Consider the following 21596-nt stretch of genomic DNA (forward strand, 5'->3'; position numbering starts at 1 on the left):
CCCTTAACGAGTTTCGTCATGCAAAATCTTTGACATTATCATCGTCGACAGTGCAGGTAAATTGCTTTTACCCAGTTTCCATTTCATATTCTTGATCGTTTGAATTTTTGATATATTATGGTGTATTGATCTTGTTTGTTAAAGTGATTTGCAACACTTTCTGTCCATAAGGATACTGTTTCATCATTCTAAAAGAAGAAGAGAACTCATGCTAACTCATCTTTTTCAAATAGATTCCTATATTAAATTTATGTTTCTCATCTCCACTTAGAAATGTGTCTTGTTCTTTTAAACTCTCATGTCAAGGAATTCCAGGATACGAATTCACCTATGCAATAGGAAACGGATCATTAATTAGGGTAGTAAGGCAATTTTCCATAACAAGGTCATTTATTGTCTTGTCCTGCTAAGTTGTGTAAAATTTACCGAAGCGTTAACGATCATCCTAGCTTTCTCTTTTAATTGCAAAAACGAATGTTTAAGCATGAGACCAATTGTGTCTTGAATTTAACAATCTGTTTCCATTTTAAAACTACAGTATGTTCATTTTGACGTTATTTGGTTCATAAAAATTTTACTGAAAAAAAATTTGAAGGAAATCTAAATGTTGAATACACAAAATTGAAAAGAAAAGGTAATTCTTCATTAATACATTGATCTGGTTGTTGCTTCTCTAATTATATTTAATAAGGATTGGCTTTTAATTTGTTTTATTGTAGTATACCTACCGGTCTATATTTCAGTGGCAGCCATCCATTTATTCTTGTAAAGTCCTTGTTAAACACAAAAGGTGGATATATATTGCTAGACTCACTTACTGCATCATTGCCATATTCTGGCTCTGGTTTTCTTCTATTCTACATTTGGAAGACAATAGAGCAAATTGTTTATTGTTGTCTTTCATCATCTTATTCATTCTTATAACAGACAACGACAATTATCATGAATTAGATGAAAACAAATGCATCTTAATATGTGATTTTCTCAAAGATTCCCTTCTCTAATTTCTTATAACTATTTCTGTGTGGCAAGGTTCTCACCAAATTTCCGTCCTTGCTGGATCAAAATCAATTACCATTTGCTAATTTAAAGCATTTAAAGATAAAAGTTAAGAAGTGGCAAAGCAAGAGGTTTGAAATGCCTGCATGTATCCTGAACTATTTTCTCAACAAGTCTACTGTATTGAAAATATGTTAGTATTTTTACTTTGTCTTTCATTTTTTGTTAGTGATTAATGTATATTTGACTGGAAATGTGCAATTGATTACCTGATGAGCTTTGTTTTGTAATTGATTTCTCAGGCATGGATAGCAAAGTAGCAAGCTGTGACAGTGCTGAGGATAGCGAGTAACTTGGGATTTGTAAACTCTGTCTAAAACTGATTGTCAATCTTTTATGTTGGTCTTTGCTGTTTTGTTTATGTATGAGATACTTGTAAGGTTGAGAGCAACTTTGGTTGTATAAATGGATGAATTTCACAATCTGATTTTAGTTTCTATTCTATCAACCAAAGATTCTTCAACAATTGAAAGTAAGGTAATGTTTAAGCAAAAGCATTTGGCTTATAGATACGAAGGCATGGCTAATGGGATCGAAAAGTTCAAAAACATTAAAATCATATACTGTTTGTTTTCCTTTTTGCTTATTGTGTTTTTTTGCAGATTTGAGCACTATGTGGCCCATTTAATCCAAATGAACATTTTATGTTTAATCAATTATACTGTTCTAGAGCTGCGAGTTTGTATATCTTAATGACAATGTGCAAGACATTTACCGTGGCATCTTGATGCATGGTTTCACTCTTCAAGTCTAGCCAGGCCAAACCCTTTCTTTCATGCTAACAAAAAAAGCCTTATAATTTGATATTGAAAAATTAATAGACAGAATTAAATTTTTAATTATATTTTTATATTTGAACTAAATTATAATTAGGATGTATAAAAATTAAATCAAGACTGAATCGATACCTATGTTACATAGTGAGATTTATGTTGGATAAAGGCCGGCTTCGTGGTCGTAGCACCTTGATTTTTTTAAAGTATTTGATTGGTGTACATTTTATAAAATTTTATTGGCATTTTATATATTAAGAATTGTAAATAGTATTACATTTGATATCAATAACCCAAACAATATATATGTAGCATATACAGGCATTGTTTAAGTTTCACTCTACTATTCGACATTTTACTCATGTAGAGAAAAAGTAAGAAAAATATTTAATGATAAATACCATACTGTCCAAAAAAGAATATGATAAATACCATATTCAACAAATTGCTTATCTAAGTAATTATGGTATTCCTGAAAAAATTGAGTTTACTAAACATATATCTTTGGTTAACCCATTTGTTTCATCTGTCTGATATTGATTACTTGAACAAATTTTTGGATTCATCTTCGATATCATCTTATTTTCAACTTTTACTCATTTTCCATTTCATATTATTGATTGTTTGAATTTATGGTGCATGTTTAAGCATGAGATACATGTGACTTGGATTTAACAATCTCTTTCCGTTTTAGACTCTTAGCATAATTTGGTTCATAAAAATTTTAGTGAAAAGAAATTTAAAACAAAATCTAAATGTCGAATATATAGAATTTAAGAGAAAAAGTAATTCTTCCTTAATGCATTGATCTGGTAGTTGCTTCTCTAATCATACTTAATAAGAATCGGCTTTTAATTTGTTTTATTAACAGCCATCCATTTATTCTTTTGAACTCCGTATTAAACACAAAGGTGGATATGTATTGCTAGACTCACTTGGTGCATCATTGACATATTTGCTTTGCCATTGGTTATCTTATTCTTTCTTGTAAGGAACAATGATAGTTATTGTGATTTAGATAAAAACGAATGCTTCTTAATACGTGATTTTCTCAAAGATTTCTTTCTCTAATTTCTTATAAGGTAAGATTCTCACCAAATTTCCATCCTTGCTGGATCAAAATCCATTACCATTTACTAATTTAAAGCATCTGATGATAAAAGTTAAGAAGTGGGAAAGGAAGAGGTTTGAAAGGCCTGCTTGTATCCTAAACTACTTTCTCAACAACTCTACTGTATTGAAAATATGTAAGTATTTTTACTTTCTCTTCTATTTTTTGTTTTGTTAATAATTAATGTATATTTGACTTGAAATGTGAAAATTGATTATCTTACGAGCTTTGCTTTGCAATTGATTTCTCAGGCATGGACAGTTCTGCAGATAGAGAGGGACTTGAGATTTGTAAACTCTTTCTAAAATTGATTGTCAATCTTTTATTTTGGTCTTTGCTGTTTTATTTATGTATGAAGCTACTCCTAAAGTTGAGAGAACTGTGTGGCTGATTATTGATGAATTTCACTACATGATTTTCAATTCTATCCCATCTCAAGCAAATATTCTTTAAAGAGTTAAAAGTAAGGCAATTTTAAGCAAAATATTTGGTTTATAGCTTTAGAAAACATTAGACTCATATACTGCTTATTCCCCTTTTTGCTCATTTGTTTTCTGCAGATTTGGGCCCTATGCTACCCATTCAATCCATATTAACATTTTATGCTTAATCAATTCATTGTTCTAGACCTGCAAGTTTGTTTGTGTGTCTCACTGACCATGTGTAAGACACGTACCATGGCATCTTGGTATAAGGCTGTACTGTTAACAAGCCCAATCCTAGTCAGGCCTAGCCTTTCTGTCAGGTTAACAACACAAGCCTTTATCTGCGCATACTTAGCCCAGCCTAAAATATACATACATTTATTTTCTATCACACCAAATTCCAAGCTGAAGTCCTGCTTGAACTTTGATTTATATATTTTTCAACAGTCAAGAATGAACCTAAAAGGTACTTGACTAGTTCATTTGCAACCTACCAGTGGAGGTTGAGACTTGGCCACTTTGAACTGAAAGGATAAGAGAATATGTAAAAGGTAAAACAATGGTTTTATATAAAATTGAATATGTCCTTTCACATAATGAAAAGGTAACGATTGTGCACAAAAAAAAGAATTGGGAATTTCTTTGTTGAACAACTACCTGAGGATGTTCAGAAATTTTCAATTATTTATTAGAAGCTTTCACATCCGAATTTGGTGGACAAAACAGCTAACTCTCTCTAACTTTCATTGCAAACCCACTGTACTTACCATAATAAGACAGCCTAACACGCAAACCACACGTTGTCTACGCAATCCCAGTTGGCTGATCTGCCCCATCTTTCTTCCTCAAATCTTTCACTTCTCTCTCCAATTCAAGAAAAAGGAAATTCCCATCAGGAGAATATTCTTTCTATTTCCACTGTTCTTGATGAATTTTAATGATACAAGGTAGGTGTGTGGGTAACCTTTCCTTACACCCCTTTCTTTCTTCATATGCTTTGTCTTGGGTCTATGGTGTTTCAGGCAATCAAGGGGAAGCATGTGTAGCAGTGATGGCCCTGGTGGTGGTGTTCAAGGAAGAAAGAGCAGAAAAAGGGGTTCATTCAAAGCATGTTGCTACTGCCCCTGTGTTAGGGTGACAGCCTCAGCATTCAGAGGGCTAGGGAGATGCCTGTTTGTGAGTTGTTACCCTGTCATGCAATGTTTTGGCTTGGATGAGTGTAGACACCACCACCATCACCACAGGCATTTCCATTGATTCCCTACTCTTTTTTTCTTTTCTTTGAATTGTATGCAAGGATCAGAATTGTGATTTGGTCCTGTCTCAGCAGTAGAAAAATAACTTGCATAGTGTTTCCATAGGATCAAAAATAGCCTAGTTTTGTCAGGTTTTAAGATGACTAAATACAATTTTCTTCCTTTTTTTGGGGTTTTTCTGTGTTCCTTTTTCCTAAGGGAGAAAAAAAAAAAGGAGGAAAAGAACAAAAGGAATCCAATCACTTGGGTTTGAATGAATCCAAAAAATTTGAAGGTTTCTTCAATGCTTAGTATAGGAATCTGCATTTGGCTGATGTGTTATCTTATCATTATCTGCTACATTTTCCATTGATTTAAAAGCTGTCTATTTGTTTCTACTATTAAATTGAATTCATCCTGCTGTTTGACAAGGTGACATGAAAGACATTGAGAGATGCTTGTTTTGTGTAAGACAACATTAGACAAAGATGCCCTATGATGCAAGCTGAATCATTTTTCAGATAACCTTGCATCAGGTAAAAAAAAATATGACTACTCGGAAATTCAATTCTTACAGATTTATATTTGATGTCCCATCAGAATTATAAGTAAACTCAAACGTTATTATCTCGTTAATAAATAAATTTAACAAATAAAAATTTTACCATCTTGTGATTAAATGGTAACTCCAATAGCTAAGAGTTTTATCCCCCAAGTAAAAGAAACAAAGAAACTTTGGATAGAACTTTCACTAACCCAAAATGGCACATAATACCCAGAATTCAGCATAATTAGAGGAGGAAATTGCTCCACTGATTAGGAGTTTTTTTCCCCTCCAATAATGGAAAAGGATGATTGGGGTCAAAGCAGATAACAATTACAAAATCAATTTCAGATTATCTGTATAATCAAAAATCATTTTGATTGATAGTAACCATGTGCCATGATTTGGAGCACATGACTTAATTGTAGATGATGCAAATCTATATATATTCACGGGTGAACATGTAATAATTTTGTCACAAAATGATAAGCAGACTGAATTATGCAATGTCTGAATTCACTATTGGTTTGTTTTCTATTAATAAAAAGGAATCCTATGATTGTTTTTTGTTTTGATTAAATGAAGATTTATATTGTTTAAAAATTGAGCAAAACAGGACTAATTTGCAACTGAAAAAGATTGAATGGTAATATTTGAAACTTTGATGAGACTTTGCATTCATCAATCAGGTGAAAAGGAATCCAATGATTTTTTTTTTTTTCCCCATTGCTTCAAAAAATTGAAAATTTGACTCATTAAAATAGATAAAATTTTATATTCATTGGTGACTATGGTACGTGACAAATGATAAGTAAATTATATCATTAAACTATAAATAGAGGTTAGTCAAATTTATTACAGAGATCCCGAATTTCATTATTGACTTTTTATTTTATGATGTTTGCATTCAAGAACAAGGTAAAACGAAAAAAAAAACACAATCATGGTGATCTCTGTTTCCATTAAAAGAACCCTTCTCTATTACTAGAAATTAATTGAAAATGTTCTTCTCATACAAAATGTGGAGATGGGGGAAACAGGACCAATTTGGATGTGAAAGACTGGAAAATGTGAGTGTGAAGTCATTCTCATTACAAATCTTTCCCATGGCCAATTAAAGATTAAACAAAAATCTATTTTCAGCTTCTGCATTTCATCAAATGGCATTTCAATTGCTTCACATCTGACTGTTTGAGGGGCTTCAGCATGAACATCTGAGCACCTTCCTCTAAGCACCTGTTCACATATAGTGAAAATTTCACTATTATTTTTTAGAATATGGGAAAAAGAATTTGAACCCGGTTGAGACGGCACCAATTATTGAATCAAATGTTTGGAATAAAAAGACTTTCAGGGAAACTTACTGGCTAATGCGAGTTGGGCTATTTTCAGAGGACATGATTACTACAGGAACCTCCTTCAGAACTGATGATTCCTGTTTTTCATACCATAGACCATAATTGCAAATGGTGAGAAGTCAATTAATCCTGAAAAGGGTACTTAGAAAAATGTTTCAGTACCTTAATTTTCTTTAGCAGCTCATACCCTGTCATTCCGGGCATGCAATAATCTGTTATTATTAGATTGACCTTTGAGACCTGCAGATGGACATGGAAACACAATGTTAGGAAAATCTCTTGTCAAAGTTTAGGAAAGAGTTTTGCAAAGGGAATGTTATGTTACTTACAGTGCCCTCCAGGGTACTCCTCTGATCATTTCCCAACCCCAAATATTCCAATGCCCTCAGCCCATTCTCTGCGGTAGTCACTGCAGCAAGACACAGGAAATATGTTAGAAGTTCTTAACACATTCTTAGTTACAGAATGGAAAGCAAGAAGAAGAGAGAGTGAATGTACCTTTGCAAGAGGAGTTCCTGAGCAACTTCTCCACCAGTTTTCTGTCGATGAGGTTATCATCCACTGCTAAGACATGGGGTTGATCTCCAAAATCAGCCGCCGTGTCCTTAGAACAGCCGCCACCCGCCATACTTTGAAATCTTCTTGCTAAGCTGTAGTCTGATAATGAATAGGGCAGTATTCCAGGCTACTCACAAACATCAACATTACTGATATAAAAGCTAAGCAGGCAGGCAGTTGCCCTGTGTTATATAATGTAACAGAAAACAAAAAAGCTGGTGCACTAAAAAGGAGTTGGTCATTAATACAAGAGACCAATAAACAAGCTCACAAGAGATGTATGAATGTAATGAGAGATTGTATTTATAGAGAAAACTGAAGGTTGGTGGGGAGGAGGAAGGTGGAGCCCTTTGAGGAATTTAGAAAGGGTATCAGAAGAAAACAAATTCATAGAACCAAAAAATCATTAAAACCAAAGTATATCACAGATATTTCGTGATCCTTCTTGGGGTTCTCTTGGATTTGATTCAGTCCCCCTTCATTGCTTGTTTTTCTTTGTCTCTCTCTCAAAACAAACACTGCCAATCTCTTTTTCTTTCTTTATTAATTTCACTACAGAATCATAATCAGTATCAGTATCTTCAATCCTTTTCTGCAGGATCCTTTCCTAGGCTGAATTGGACCACATCACATTTAAGAACTAACTTAAATGCATATTCACTTTTCTTAAAGATTTCCCACCACAGTTTTTTCTTTTTTATTTTTCATTTATGGCATGTTATGGTAAAAAAATATTTTACACGAATTACTGGTATTATATTGATTTTATAGGATACGAAGAGGGTTTGGTCTACCAGATCAGAGCACTGGGGAAAGATCCAATCTGATCACCATAGAATCTGGGTCTGCCTCTACACAGATATGCAGAATAAAAATAACATAAAAGAAATTCCTCATGTAAAGGATTGGGAACATGTTTTCTTGGGGGAGTGGGAAAGAACAGAATCATTGTAAGTTGATGATGTAGTTGTACGGATCAATTACAATCATTGGTCAGAAACAAACAATATCCAAAGCGATTGATTTTCCTTTTCTTTTTTCTCTTAATTTTTTTTTTTTTAACTTATTTGATTTCTCACCATCAATCATGGTCCATTCCATTAAAATCAAGAGAAACTGGGATCACCCATTCGTGAAGAGATTTTCAGCTTTAAAAATTCATTTATCATGTGGTATATATGATGTGCTATGGGTATGATAGAATTACTTATAATATATTGATAATGTATCGAATATAAATCTATGATCAAAACACTTTTGATTATGATTGTGGGTTTTTTTTAATACGTTAATACTTAATAGTTATAACTATATTTTTAGTATATATGTCAACTTGTAACCTATGCTATGAGTGGGTTCCACAACTTTGAATTGGTCTAATTGATAGAATAATCACTATTTGTTAAATGAGATGATATAGAAAAGGAATATTAATTAAAGTTGCTCCTTTTGTTATTTTTCTGTATTTATAATTTTGAAATGAGAAAGAAAATGAAAAAAATCGTTTACGAAAAAAGATTCGATGAGTAATTATTTTTTATATATATATATAATTCAAGTTTTAATTATTAGAGTATTTTTTGTACATATACCGGATTTTTTTTTTTCAATACCCAATTTTTTTTGAAAAATGATTTAATACTTTTGTTGGTTAATTAATAATCCATAGAAGCTTAAACATTTCGGATTCGAGTTTAGGTTAGTAACTCTTAACTTGAATATGAGAACACTCAAACTCAAGTAACATAAAAAATCTAATTTAATTTTATAACTTGATCAATTCAAGAAATTGGATTACAATTAGCAATAATAATGGGGGGGAAACCAAATAATCATGGCAGTCTTCTACCTAAGTGGGCATATTCCTTCCACATTCATCCCATACTTAGGTAGTTCATGAGCAGCTTCATTTCCTTCATCAGCAACCAATTGCAGAAGAGTGAGGATCAAAGCTTTTTAATGTCTTCCCTACCCTCAATGCATTTCCTTCAAGGATAATTCTTGTGATCAATCCTATTTCCCAATGCACACTACTCCAAAGCTTTTACAACTGCAAGAACCTAAAGGGTCTGTCACACATTTCACTTTGGCAGAATGAGCTGCAGCCAAACCATAGCCATCAACATAACACATAAACAACATCCAAACCTCCCACTTTGTCACTTGAAGGTGGTTCCAATTTTCCTTTGTCTCTTTGGGAGAGCAATCTGATCTTTCCCTGTGCCTGCTTATACTCTTCCTGCCTGCTTATACTCTTCCATGTAACTCCTACCAAACTTTTGCTGTTATGTGAAGACTTTTCCTCTATTCACCATGCAGTTTTCACCATTTCAACTGGACCATTTGAATTAATTTTTTTTTTTTGTATAAATAAGTTGAATTTTTTTTTTTTGAGCATTTGACTTATTGATTGATACATCATCTTTCTATTCAAAGAATTAAACTCAAACCCTTACTCAAATCCAAAAAAAAAAAAAAAGTTGAGCTAATTTACCACGTTGATCCAACTCAATTTACAGCCCTACTCACTCCCATTCAATGCCAGGGCAACATCTTGACATTAAAGTCTCTGATGAAATCCCTGGGAAGACTCTTTCCTCTGCTGCTGGTGTGGGCCTTTGGAAAAATAATTCAGTTGAATTCTGCAAACAAAATCTAATCAGATTTTACTCCAAGCAGAGAGATGAAGAGCCCCCTCATAGGGATAGGGTAGCCTTCTGTTTCTATAGGATATGCATTTCTATTAAATCCTATTGCTAGATTACCTGATGACTTTCCCCTTAGCAGAAATGCAAGGTGTTTGTCATAAACCCCATAACAGCAATGTCTCATGACATCAATGTCATACATGTGCAAGGATCCCATGCAATGTCTAGCCAGAAAAGTAAACCTTTGAAAATGTTTTTTTGGATTAATTATATATTTAGTATCTGAATTAAAATGAAATTCTCGATTTAATACTTAAAGTTTAAAAAATCGTAATTACGTATTCGAAGTTTGCTTCCATCCATCAATTTACACACAAAATTAACACTGTAAATCAAATGAATGGCATACTCAAAACATTCAATAAAATTACCACATTTGACATGTCGATACTAATTTTTTGAGGCAAGTGGCACATTTGGCTAACACATCATATAAATTCAAGTACTTAATTATACACTTTTATCTTTAAATACCTAATCGAAAATTTAACTTTAATTTGGATACTAAATATATGTAATTAAGATTTTGAAGTACTGTTGCTATGTACTTCCAATAGTTACTGACACCCCATGAGCCATCCATCATGTAATGTTCACAACTTCACATAAATTCCACAAGCATGATGGGCCAGGGATCAGAGGTTTCTGATGTATTCATAAACAAGTTTAACAATCAGGATTGGAGCTGGTTTAGACTACAACTTTTCTTGTTAAACTCTCTGTATTACCAGATTCAAATTAAATGTAGTAGCAACAAAATCTTTTCATATAGATTGTGACAGCAACATACACTGATTTAGACCATTCAAAGATATAAAAAAAAAAGAGCTGCATTTTGCACGGTCTCATCTTGTTCCAGCAGCAAGTAGCACTGACCCCCTGAGAACTTTGCAAGCAGAACCTCCGAACAGTAACCTATATTGTTTTGTTGTGGGTTCAGTCATCTTTTATTGTCTTCATTTGATGCTTGCTTTAGGAATGGAGGATGTGCATGGCCCAGCTGAGGTCATGAACGGAATGCCCTTAAATGTGGCCACTCCCTTCTCATCTGTGAAAAGATGCTGCAGCACAGACAAATCCCACAGTCATACATGCAAAACCGGAAGCAAACGTAGAGCAGGCCAATAACAAAACCGAAAGTGATGACAGAAATCGGGCACATAGATCGAATCCCCATATTCAGAAAAGTGCAATAATGAAGAGCATGAATGGAGATAAACCATAGTTAAAATCATTAGCCATTTTCACAACCCGTGATAAAGCATCACCGAGAATCCAAGCGATGAGGTAAAAGGAATCCACAAACCAAAACATGGAAAACATACCGGTGTTATTTTCTCCAACTGCTTCTTCTTTGGATTTAGGACATCTCCTGGCTTTCCATCAATCCTGAATAAAAGAATGACAATGTTTTGCATGTGAGATACATGTGATGATACCAGGAGCAAAAACTTCATCTCAAACAACAGAAACCTATCTCAAAGCCAAAATATGTGTAAACGGGGAAATGGGGAAGATGAAAGATACAAGCACCATAATGGGAACAGAGCCATCTGCAGGTCTCTAAAATATAAGTGAACTAAACTAGCACCCTTTATGTCATAATATGTGCATGAGATGCTGAATCAGTGGTCCTTAACTAGACCTAACAGTGTCCTGATGTCCTGAGAAATAGCTGAACAAGGACTGACAAAAAATTAAGCAAGCTTAAGCAAAAGTGTCTATTAATTGCAATAAATAACTTTCACGTTCTTTCAAATAATCTCACACAAAAGCAAGGCTATGAAATGTCTGTGCAATAAATATTTTAATTTCTATGCAACTCACAACATGCTTACCCTGAAAATGAAACGCCCTCGCCAGGTTTAGCCCCTTCTGGGGGAATTAAAGGCTCTACAACGGTGTGGTCTTCATTAGAAGCACAAAGCACCTGAAAAGGGGAAGATTACAAACATGAAAATAGATCAACATCATGGCTTCAAAATATATAAGAACACAAGTCACAAACTAGCTCTAGTTTCAGAGATTGCAAACTACCATAGGTTCTGCTCAAAGAAAAACAAAAATAATATCTACAGATGTACGCATACTAGATTTATCTTGTGACAAGTGTAAGCTCATTTAAGAATTCAATGGACTGACTTTAAGGGAATTGTTCCAGAGAAAAGCAAACAGAATTCAAGGAATCACATCAAGTTTTATACTCAAGTCCTGTTGTTGCTTTCTTTTTCCCTTCTTTCTTTTGGCTTTGGCAATGGGGGAGGGGGCCCAGGGCACTCATTTGTTTTTGTAAGAGATATGTTTTATCCCAGGAATTGACATCCAGATTCCAGCCCAGAATTATAATGTATATGAAATCCAATGGACACCAAATTTATCATCAATGGAGACCAGCAAATAGGTAAGCGACTGCCAAATTTTGAAACATAGACAACAAGAGCATTAAATTAGTGACCCTTTTATTAGCTGCACATTCGTAAATTGGAATAAGCATCCAATTGAGACTGCAGAAGAAATCAAAGTGATGACAAGAACCTTGATGCCTTCAATGAAAGTATCATAATTGCTTTAGCAAGACACACTCCTCGATCAATTGCTTCTCACATTACCTTACCCCAGGCCATGAAAGCATATTAAAAAATAAATAAACGTTAAACTCATAAGACCCAATTACTGCACTAAAGCTTTACAAAAGGTAAGAAAAATCTATATTTGACAAATATACAAATGTTAAAGGAAAAAAATTACCAGTCCCTCTGACATCACATCTCGTAGCTTTCCAGGTTTTACATTTGTAATCAGCACAACACGACGATTCTTCACAGGCACAAGCCAAAACCATAGAGAACATCAAAATGTCAGGTCCAAAACTCAATGAACCAAAAAATATGAAGATAAAAGCTAAAAATCAAATAAAGGAAAATCTACATAAGAGCTAACTAAAAGAAATACCGTTAACTCTTCTGGACTGTAATACTTTGCCAATCCACTAACAACCTGTCGCAATTTAGCCTCTCCAACATCTATCTCCTCAACCAGTAGACTGCATTGTTAATAAACCAAACAATCATTCCGCCAATTTTGCTTCTAGACAGCCATGCAGAAAAATTAGATAAACTCAACCATTATGATAATAAGGTCCTTGAAAGTAAAGAACTAGATAAGTTTGTCAACATACCTATCAGCAGATGGATGCTTCCATGCTTTGCGAATAAGACCAACCTGTATATTTAGTAAACTGACACTCAGTTCTTTGTCTTTGTCAGACGCTTCTGTTTCAGGTGTTTTCTTCTTCTCTTGAACAGCTTCCTTATCTCCCTTAGCCTTTTTCTTCAAATTCCCAAATAGCAAAGCAATAAGGTGTAGTCAAAGAATTTTACCATCATGAGAATCTAGATAAAGTCTAGGCATTGATCACAATTCCAGTGTAAGCACCATTAATGTATGAATTCGTAACTTTCCTACGTCTAAACCTCTAAAGAAACTAGTACCTCTTTCTATTTCTATAGGATGTTTGATATCAATCAATCATAAAAAGGCAGCAAAACAATTCTCTTATATAAATTTTCTTATTGCCTAAAAACGTAATAATTAAACCTAAAGACTTGTCATTATGAGTATTATTTAAGCAAGAAATGACTCAAATAAGTTCGCTCAAATGCAGAAGCAATTGCTCAGTGGATAACATCAAGAATATACACGAGAATAGACAAGAAAGGGAAAAATGGTACCCCAGAATCACTTTTCTTCGCATTTACTTCTGCTACTGACTTGTCTGCAATTTTCATGCTTTGAGCATTTAAATCTACTTCTGGCTTAGCTTCAGCTTTTGCTCTCTGCAACCAAATCAACAAAAGAATATCAAGGACTCATATGCTGGCCAAATTTTAAAAATAAATAGCAACTTTCTGTAGTAAAAATAAATGGGGGTTGAGGGGTTGGGGGAATGGTGGAGGGGTTACAGAGGCGAAGAGGTCAAGACCCCTCTTTTCAACAAACATAAAATCACATTTCGCTTGAAGTGAAATTTTTCATTCCTATTCACTTCAAAATCATCTATTATGCTCCACCACAAAATTAGAAACAAAGATCATAGATAGAAAGCAAACAATTTAAAGATAACTTACCTGAGGCTCAAAACCAGGCTTCTCCAGCAATATTTTTTCAAAAAGTGCACCAAGATCCTCTTTGCACTGCAAGAATGATTAAAAAGGGTTTATAAGCAAACATAACAAGGGTAGGAATTAAAATTTCTAAAGAGACCACAAATTGGGAACACCCCTCTCAGGCCCTAAATATCATCTTATAAAACTTGATATGTGTTTTGATAAATTTTTCTAAAATAATTGATAACTTTTAACCAAGAGCACTAAAAAAGTCAATGTCAAGGCCATACCAAATGGTAGCCACAACCTAACTCCAGAAATAAGGTTTCAAGTTTCAATCCCCACTCCCCAACTTGATTATAAAACAGGCCAGTAAAAGTCAGAGAATAAATTGAAGATACATATTCATGATATAAATGTGGCTAAGAGTGTAGTGTCGACTTGGCATCAAAATTATAACATCATATAATTCTCAGTGGCTAAAAATATTGTTGATGAAATATTAAAAGCTTAAGCTAAACTATAGGATAGATTAAACCTCAAGAACGTAAATAGCTGAGGCTGCCCCAAGTGATACCAAGCTGTGTTCAATTACTAAAGCCAGATTTCAGATTCCTGCGTTAAGCTGCAAATGGTTTTTTCTATGTTTCTCCACTAAAAAGAATGCAAACAAATGCAGGATAAATGAAACAATGCCCAGAAACAAGCTGTTACAAGTATCCATTAGGTAGCCAGCATCCACCATTTTCTTCCCATTTTCTTGCATATAACTGAGTTCTCCTGACAACAGGGGACTTATGTCTCTAGTTACAAGTCATGGATGGATGCAGGACTGTAAGTTTGACATCTGATAACTAAGACCTCATTAGAACAATTTTATCTAATTTCTTTATTTCCACAATTCGAATGTTTGTTTTTTTTAAATCTTCTGAATTATAAGATACCAGGCATTCAAGTAGATAAATCTTCTTGGACTAGGTGTTGCTGAGTTTGCTATTGCAGTTGGAAAGCAGCCAAAGGAGAACCATTATAGTGTAAAGCATACAGTGAAATCCTACCTTAAAATGCACCTTCTGATACCTTTATTCATACAATTTAGTCTGCTAGCAGGCTGCAGCCAGAACATGGCCAGCAGATCCACACAGGTTCAAAAGAGCCACACCCCTTAACATTTATTTTGGCTGAAAACATTCATTCTTTTTGCATCTAAACAAAGCTATTGTAACTATAAATACTTGGCTTTCCCAAAAGCAATTGAAAAAACCCAACATATTTTAAATTCAAAAAAACAGAAAATGTCTCTACCTGGATGTAATCCATCCATCGCATCACATGTGGCAATTTATCCTTCTCGGAATTTGACAGGCCAATCTGACAGCAAACAAGTATACCAAGCAATTAGGCTTTCGATATCCCACTAAGGAATCACAGCAAATTTTCTTCATCAAGTATAACAGCAATTTGGAACTAAGATCCTCACTCTGTGAAACACACTGAAAGTTTGAAATATATATATCAAATGCATACCACTGAATTATGAACTGCCGAAAAGACAATAACATCAGCTTCTGAGGGTGTAAATCCATTGCCCAAAAGTACAGACTTTTGAGCCAAGTCAGCATTCAATTCATTTAAAACACCATAGCATGCCTTAGAATCTTTAGGAAAGCTCTCTGCAAAAGCTATCCACTTCACCACCTGCAAGCAAAAATTCAAAATTTGACTTTTCAAATTAAGAACCAAAAGAGAACCTGTTCCGCAAGAGATGCTTAGCAGAGAAAAATTCCAACCCATGTAAGTCATCTTAATTTGATCAATAAGCTTTTCTACCAAGAGGCAAATCATTTCACAAGTGATTTATACAGGTACTTACTTCTCAATGACCTCGGTAGCGCTGCTCTAGGTGTTAAGTTACATATAGATGAATGCTTTCATGCAAAAGGCTAATTATACATTACCTCATCATTGTTTTTTGGTGATTCCTTCCCAGATGACTTCAAAATGTTTAAGTACAAGGTCTTAATATCACTCCCTGGCACTTCACTTGAAAAAGCCTCCTGCAAAATTTAGCAGGAACATAACATAGCCAGCATAATTGCCACATAATCAAAAAACCAGATAAATTAAGTATAGCTCAAAAGATTGCAAATGTAAGCAAAATTTTGCAAAATTGCATAGTTTTTCACAAATTCGAATACATAAAAACCTTTTCCCTCCTTTACATTTAATAAAAGCCTATTAACAGCTTCCTAAGCAGCACTCATCAACCAAAGCTAACATAAGAATAACTGAATTGAAGTAAAACCCATTACATAAAAACAAGTAAAACACAATAAAAACAACTTTTTTAGGCCAAAATGAAAGAGATTTGTCATAAACCACACAAAGGTATACAGATAGAAAATGACATGCAAACATGAAAATGGATGAAAATAAAAAATAGGGTGATGTTTATTTTGCTCACAGGATCCAGAGAGAAGTGTTTGCAAAGAGATGATACTATCAACAGCTTCCTTTTGGGATCATTGTTTCCACTGGCTGCCATGGGTTTTTCCTTTTTTTCCTTTCCCCTTTGAAGTCTAGTTTCTCTTCCAGCACTTAGCAGTTTAAGAAACTGTTACTCTATACCAGGACCTATAGGGTTTTTGTGCTTGAAAGCCTGATGGCATAGTTGGACTCAGCCTGCTTTGATGACAGCTGGGTCTGTGTGAATATGCTGTTGGGTTTTGAGTTGAATAGGCTTACGTTAATGAACTTAGACCTTGTGAAAGATAATTTAGAGCATTTGAGCCCATATTCCACCTTGGCGGACATGATCTTTACTTTGAGAAATTCTTTCCTTGCAATATGTTCTTCAAATTATTGTTTACAAGAAGATTCATTTGTATTCTTTTTGCTAAGGAAGTAGACAAGATTGATCAAATATGAATCTTTAGATGAAAATAAAGTAAGAAAATGAAAGAAAAGGATATGATTATCTTGTTTATGTAGGTGTAATTATAAATATAAAATATCAAGACCATATTGTTAATCAAAAGATAAAATAAACTATCCCGACATTTGATTTGCTTTACGAGTCATGACATTAACATTATATCTACTCGAACATAATACCAAGGGTGCCTTTGAATGAGAAATTTCAAAGAACCAAAATTTCATTTCGGAAAGAGAATTTCGAAATTATAAAATATAATTACTTTTTGTTTGACAAGATAAAAAAATTAGAGAGAGGAAGATAGTGATAAAAAGTACCATCTTACATGCACATGTAGAGTGTAGACATACAACTTATGATATTGATAGGCCAAAATCATTTATTCTTGGATCCCAAAAATAATTTAGGAGTAAGTTTTTTATCTCTATGTACTTATGTTGTACCATTAAGCAACAAAAAAGAAAGTTAGTACCATTTGAGAGTAAATGTCTCGCATTCAAACAAACCTTTGAACTCGAATTTAGATCCAAATAAATCTTTAACCGTCGTAAGATCCAACACCACCTAATTTTTTTTTCACGTAAAATGTAATATAACAATTTATCAAAATCACATGACAATTGATGTGATTAAATACGTGAATTTTTTTTATCACGTCAACTTATCAAATCATATGTTATTTAGATAAAAAATTTTGTCAGCAATAAATCTAAAGATAATTAAATTTTTATTAGAGTTAAAAGTTTGTCGAATCCAAATTGAATCCGTTTAAATGTAGTAAAAAGTGAAAAGTTTAACTTAATAAATGAACATAGTACAAGAACATTTTTTAGGGTTTTTGTATATATTGATTAGCATTAAGTTTGGAAAAAGGAGAACCAAGTAATAAATGTAGAAAAAAAACAAAAGAAATTATATGAAAGTAGGGTTTATTTGGCCCAAAAATTCCCGCCCACCACCAAGTATTGACCAATGCAAATTAAAAAGAGGTAAAAAACAAAAGGTAGAAAACAAAACAAGCATGGAAGAAGGTGTACTCGTTGACTGCCTGTCTTTATTTTTCCCTGGGGATAACCAACATTTAAAGTACTTGGATTTCTCAATTATTAAACCTTGAAGAAGCAAAAACCCTAAAACCCCATTGACAGACTCTGAGAATTTTGCCCCCTTCCTCACATGGAAATTCACTTTCACTCTCTGACTTTGACTCTTGTCACTCTCCTACTCTCTATTTTTCTTTATTTCTTAATTTTTTTTTAATAAATATCACTTTGACGAGTGTGAATAAACACATGTTAACGACGCCCATCAACGTATATCAATAAAATTTGGATTTGGTTAACGAGCGTTTATAGATGTAATTGGCACATAAACAACTCGAACTTAATTCAAATGATAAAGAATTAGGTCTTCGGTTTGGATTCGTTTCGAGTTGTACATTGTATACAAAAATATACATAAATAGTAAGCATAAATTTTAAAAATTTGTCCTTTCTATTAATAATCCTAAAAGAAAAAAAAAACCCATTTATAGGAGGATGTGCAGGTGACAGTAACAAGTCAAGAAAGAAATTCTATGGATTGAAATGTGTAATGCAGAAGAGCAGAGGAGGAGATTCCTCTGCTTTAGCATAAATTCCAAACTTGTTACCAGAATCAACCACATATCTGGAAGTTATACCAAATATATACATGCTTCAGGACAAAAGTGTGCTAGCTAGAGAAGATATGAACAAACCTGCCTCGACACCATCTTGGCCCTTACTCCAAGCTTTCTTTTTAATCTATTGCATGATCAAGTTAGATTGGTAATTCGTGTTTCCAGATATATAATAGTGTCGTGTTTAATGTCACGGATTCCATTAATCAAAGATGTAGTAGGTTTTAGATACATAAATATGAGTTTTCTCTCACTTATTAAGTATGTTTTTTTAATTGAAAATGTAAGCTTGTGATTTATAGATTTACTTAAATTCTAACCCATAACAAGTGGTATTAAAGTAGACTTGAATTTTCACTTATGTGGAGCTCCTATAAAAGATACAAAGATCGAGATAAACCTAAATTAGTGTAAGATTCATTTCCCTTTATAAGTAAAGAGTCGGTGCATCGAGAACGTTGCACAATTGAGTGGATATATAAACATAAGTATTTTAACATCTATCAAATATATTTTTTAGGTTTAGAACATGAGCTTGTGATTTATAAACTTACTTAAATTTTATTTTCAGTTAATACAACAACATCGTTACACAATTGGGTGGAATAGTATGTCACAAATCTTATATCAATAAGAGATGAGAGGAGTCTTTGGTATACAAACATGAATCTTTTCACCACCTATCATGCATGTCTTTTAGGTTAAGAACATAAGCTTGTAATTTATAGGTTTAATTAAATCTTATTTTTAAAGTTTAAGGTTATATGAGATTGGACTTAGATTTCGATCCGTGATATCTAAGTTGAGTATAAAAAATTATACATTTAAATATAAATATGACACAATATATACATACCTTTATTACACATATATGACACAATTAACACATTTATTAAATAAGTAAAATTAAATTTTATACTACACAATTATGACTCTACAAACTCATTTTTAAACACAATTAACTTGTTTAAATGGACTCCATAAAAAAAGTTAAATAGATCATATTATACTAATTGACAAGATAACACAATTAACAAAACATGTTAAACGTGTTTTATGAGAGTTAATCAGATTTGATCTATTTAAGATACAAAATTATCATATGTCATATTCGATGTCTTTAACACGGTATGTGAGCATAAATTTCATATTTAAATCTCAAAAATATTTTTTTACTTTTCCTTTGCTATTTACTAAAAATGTGTGTCGATTATCTCTAATTATATCCATTAATCATTTATTCAAATTATACTTAAAATTCAGATATAATAAAAATAATTGATCATCCATTTGTCTTAAAAAGTAACACATAAAACAAAGTTACTAACCCAATTCTCACAGTTAACTAAACCAAAGTAAAAAAAAAAAAAACAGTGAATTCTCCATCCACCATATGAAATCATTAGGGTTAGTATTTTGATAAAAAAAGGAATTCTCTTTTGACAAATGGGGGGTGGTGACAATGAATTTACCCACACAAAAACAGAAGAGAAGTTTCCTCAATCAAGGTTAAAAAGTGAGCCTAGATAGGGCATATGAAGGTGCATTTAAAGCAAACCCAAAGCAAAACAGTTATGATTATGGAATTGAAGAACTGAGAAGGCAGGATGGGGGCAGGAGAAGAGGAGAGGAGAGCAGAGGAGATGACCCTTTATTTATTTATTTATTTTGTTTTTTTTCTCTGTTTTTTGTTGAATGGAACTTAAGAAAAGCTTAAAAGCAAAAGTTGAGTCCCTCTCAAAACAGCCCCCTCCTCCTGTTGCTGCTGCAGTCTGTAACCCCCCAGCAGCAGCAGCAGCAGCTGCTCACAACACCTCGCCCTTTATTGCACTACCCACCAAGCCACCTACTTGCTTTTATTGCCTTTTGCTTTCTCATTCCGCCTTTTTCCAGCACCCTTTCACTCTTTGTTTCCCCATTATCCCATGCTGCCCTTTCCTTCTCCTTCAATTCACCTCTACTGCCATCACTATCCCTTTTTCTGGTCCCATTTAAAGGACAGCAACCAACTTTTAATCATCAATTTTTTAAAAAAAACAATTTTAAGTTGGAAAAGGATGTAATAATCATAATGGTCATACTAGTTGTAAAGGGTCATTTTATTTAAATTTCAATTTTGATTTTTTGAATAATTTATAAGACGAGAGATGACCGTCTCTTATTATATAGTCTTATACCGTTAAAGAGTACTCAAATTATATCTTATTTCAATGTATCGAAAATCATTGTATTTTTCATCAACTACTGCATTAAAGATTGTTCGTGATACTGGAAATCCACAGTTTATTAATCTAAGCAGTCATAAATCATAATGTTTGCTTGATACCAATTAATTCTAACTATATGGGTGCAATTAATTTTAATGATGAGGAGAGCATGGTGGGAAATTATGAATAAAGTTTAATCATTGTCCCAAACTTTTTAATTGAATTTTTAACATTTAACATGGTAATACCTGATTTCAGTTTTTTGCAATGATGAACAGTTAATGCATGTGGGGGGGACCTCTAATAAATGAGTTCTGTTTTTTTTTTTTCTTGATGTAGTGTAGAATAGGATGGATTCAAATTGAAAAGGCTAATTTAGTAGCCTAATATGTCTTCATGTTTTTTGAGTTTTATTTAGGTAGTTGAGACTACATGAGGTTAATTAGCTCCATTTGTTTGCCATTAATTTTATTTATATTAAAATACTATAAAAGCTCTTGAACTTTTCTATTTTATTTAATTAAATCGCATTATTTTGTTGCACTAAAGTAAATCCCTATCTTATTGTTTGTAACTAAGTAACCTATTTTATTGTTGTAAGTAATGATATGTTTGTTATGTGACCTTAATAGTTATTAGGTCATTGACCAATTGGCATCTTTTGTACACATGGATATTAATTTGAATTTTTTTTACGTAATAAAATTAGTTAAATGAGATATATTATCTTTTAAATATAATTATTTTAATTAATCAATTTCATCATATTAAAAAAAGAAGGTACCATCTGTTAATGAGTGCGAAGGATGTTAGTCGATCATTAGCTTACTTACAATGGTGAAGGTCACATGCGTTGTGACATCTTTTTTGTAATATAAAGCATTGGGTCGAATTCTTTTTTGGTGTCAATGTCATGA

The 21596-nt window shown here is 33.1% G+C and overlaps 2 protein-coding genes across 2 annotated transcripts; both read right to left on the reverse strand.

Moving 5' to 3' along the window:
• Positions 1–6031: 6031 nt before the first annotated feature.
• On the reverse strand, positions 6032–7320 carry RR16 (response regulator 16). Its single transcript, XM_021441301.1, has 5 exons — positions 7004–7320; positions 6835–6914; positions 6668–6745; positions 6512–6582; positions 6032–6383 (listed from the first exon to the last, which is right to left on the reverse strand). Exons 1-5 carry the CDS (start codon positions 7131–7133, stop codon positions 6287–6289), a joined length of 456 nt encoding a protein of 151 aa, XP_021296976.1. The 5' UTR covers positions 7134–7320; the 3' UTR covers positions 6032–6286.
• A 3153-nt stretch (positions 7321–10473) lies between these two features.
• On the reverse strand, positions 10474–16500 carry LOC110426160 (Nucleic acid-binding, OB-fold-like protein). Its single transcript, XM_021441299.2, has 12 exons — positions 16342–16500; positions 15836–15934; positions 15405–15575; positions 15183–15248; positions 13899–13964; positions 13503–13607; positions 12950–13101; positions 12724–12814; positions 12520–12588; positions 11610–11701; positions 11097–11160; positions 10474–10832 (listed from the first exon to the last, which is right to left on the reverse strand). The coding sequence occupies exons 1-12, from the start codon at positions 16420–16422 to the stop codon at positions 10728–10730; spliced, it is 1161 nt and encodes a 386-aa protein (XP_021296974.1). The 5' UTR covers positions 16423–16500; the 3' UTR covers positions 10474–10727.
• Positions 16501–21596: the final 5096 nt, after the last annotated feature.

Source organism: Theobroma umbraticum, unplaced genomic scaffold (genome assembly GCF_002168275.2).
Source record: "Theobroma umbraticum cultivar Fairchild unplaced genomic scaffold, ASM216827v3 scaffold_55.0, whole genome shotgun sequence".
Taxonomy (NCBI): Eukaryota; Viridiplantae; Streptophyta; class Magnoliopsida; order Malvales; family Malvaceae; genus Theobroma; species Theobroma umbraticum.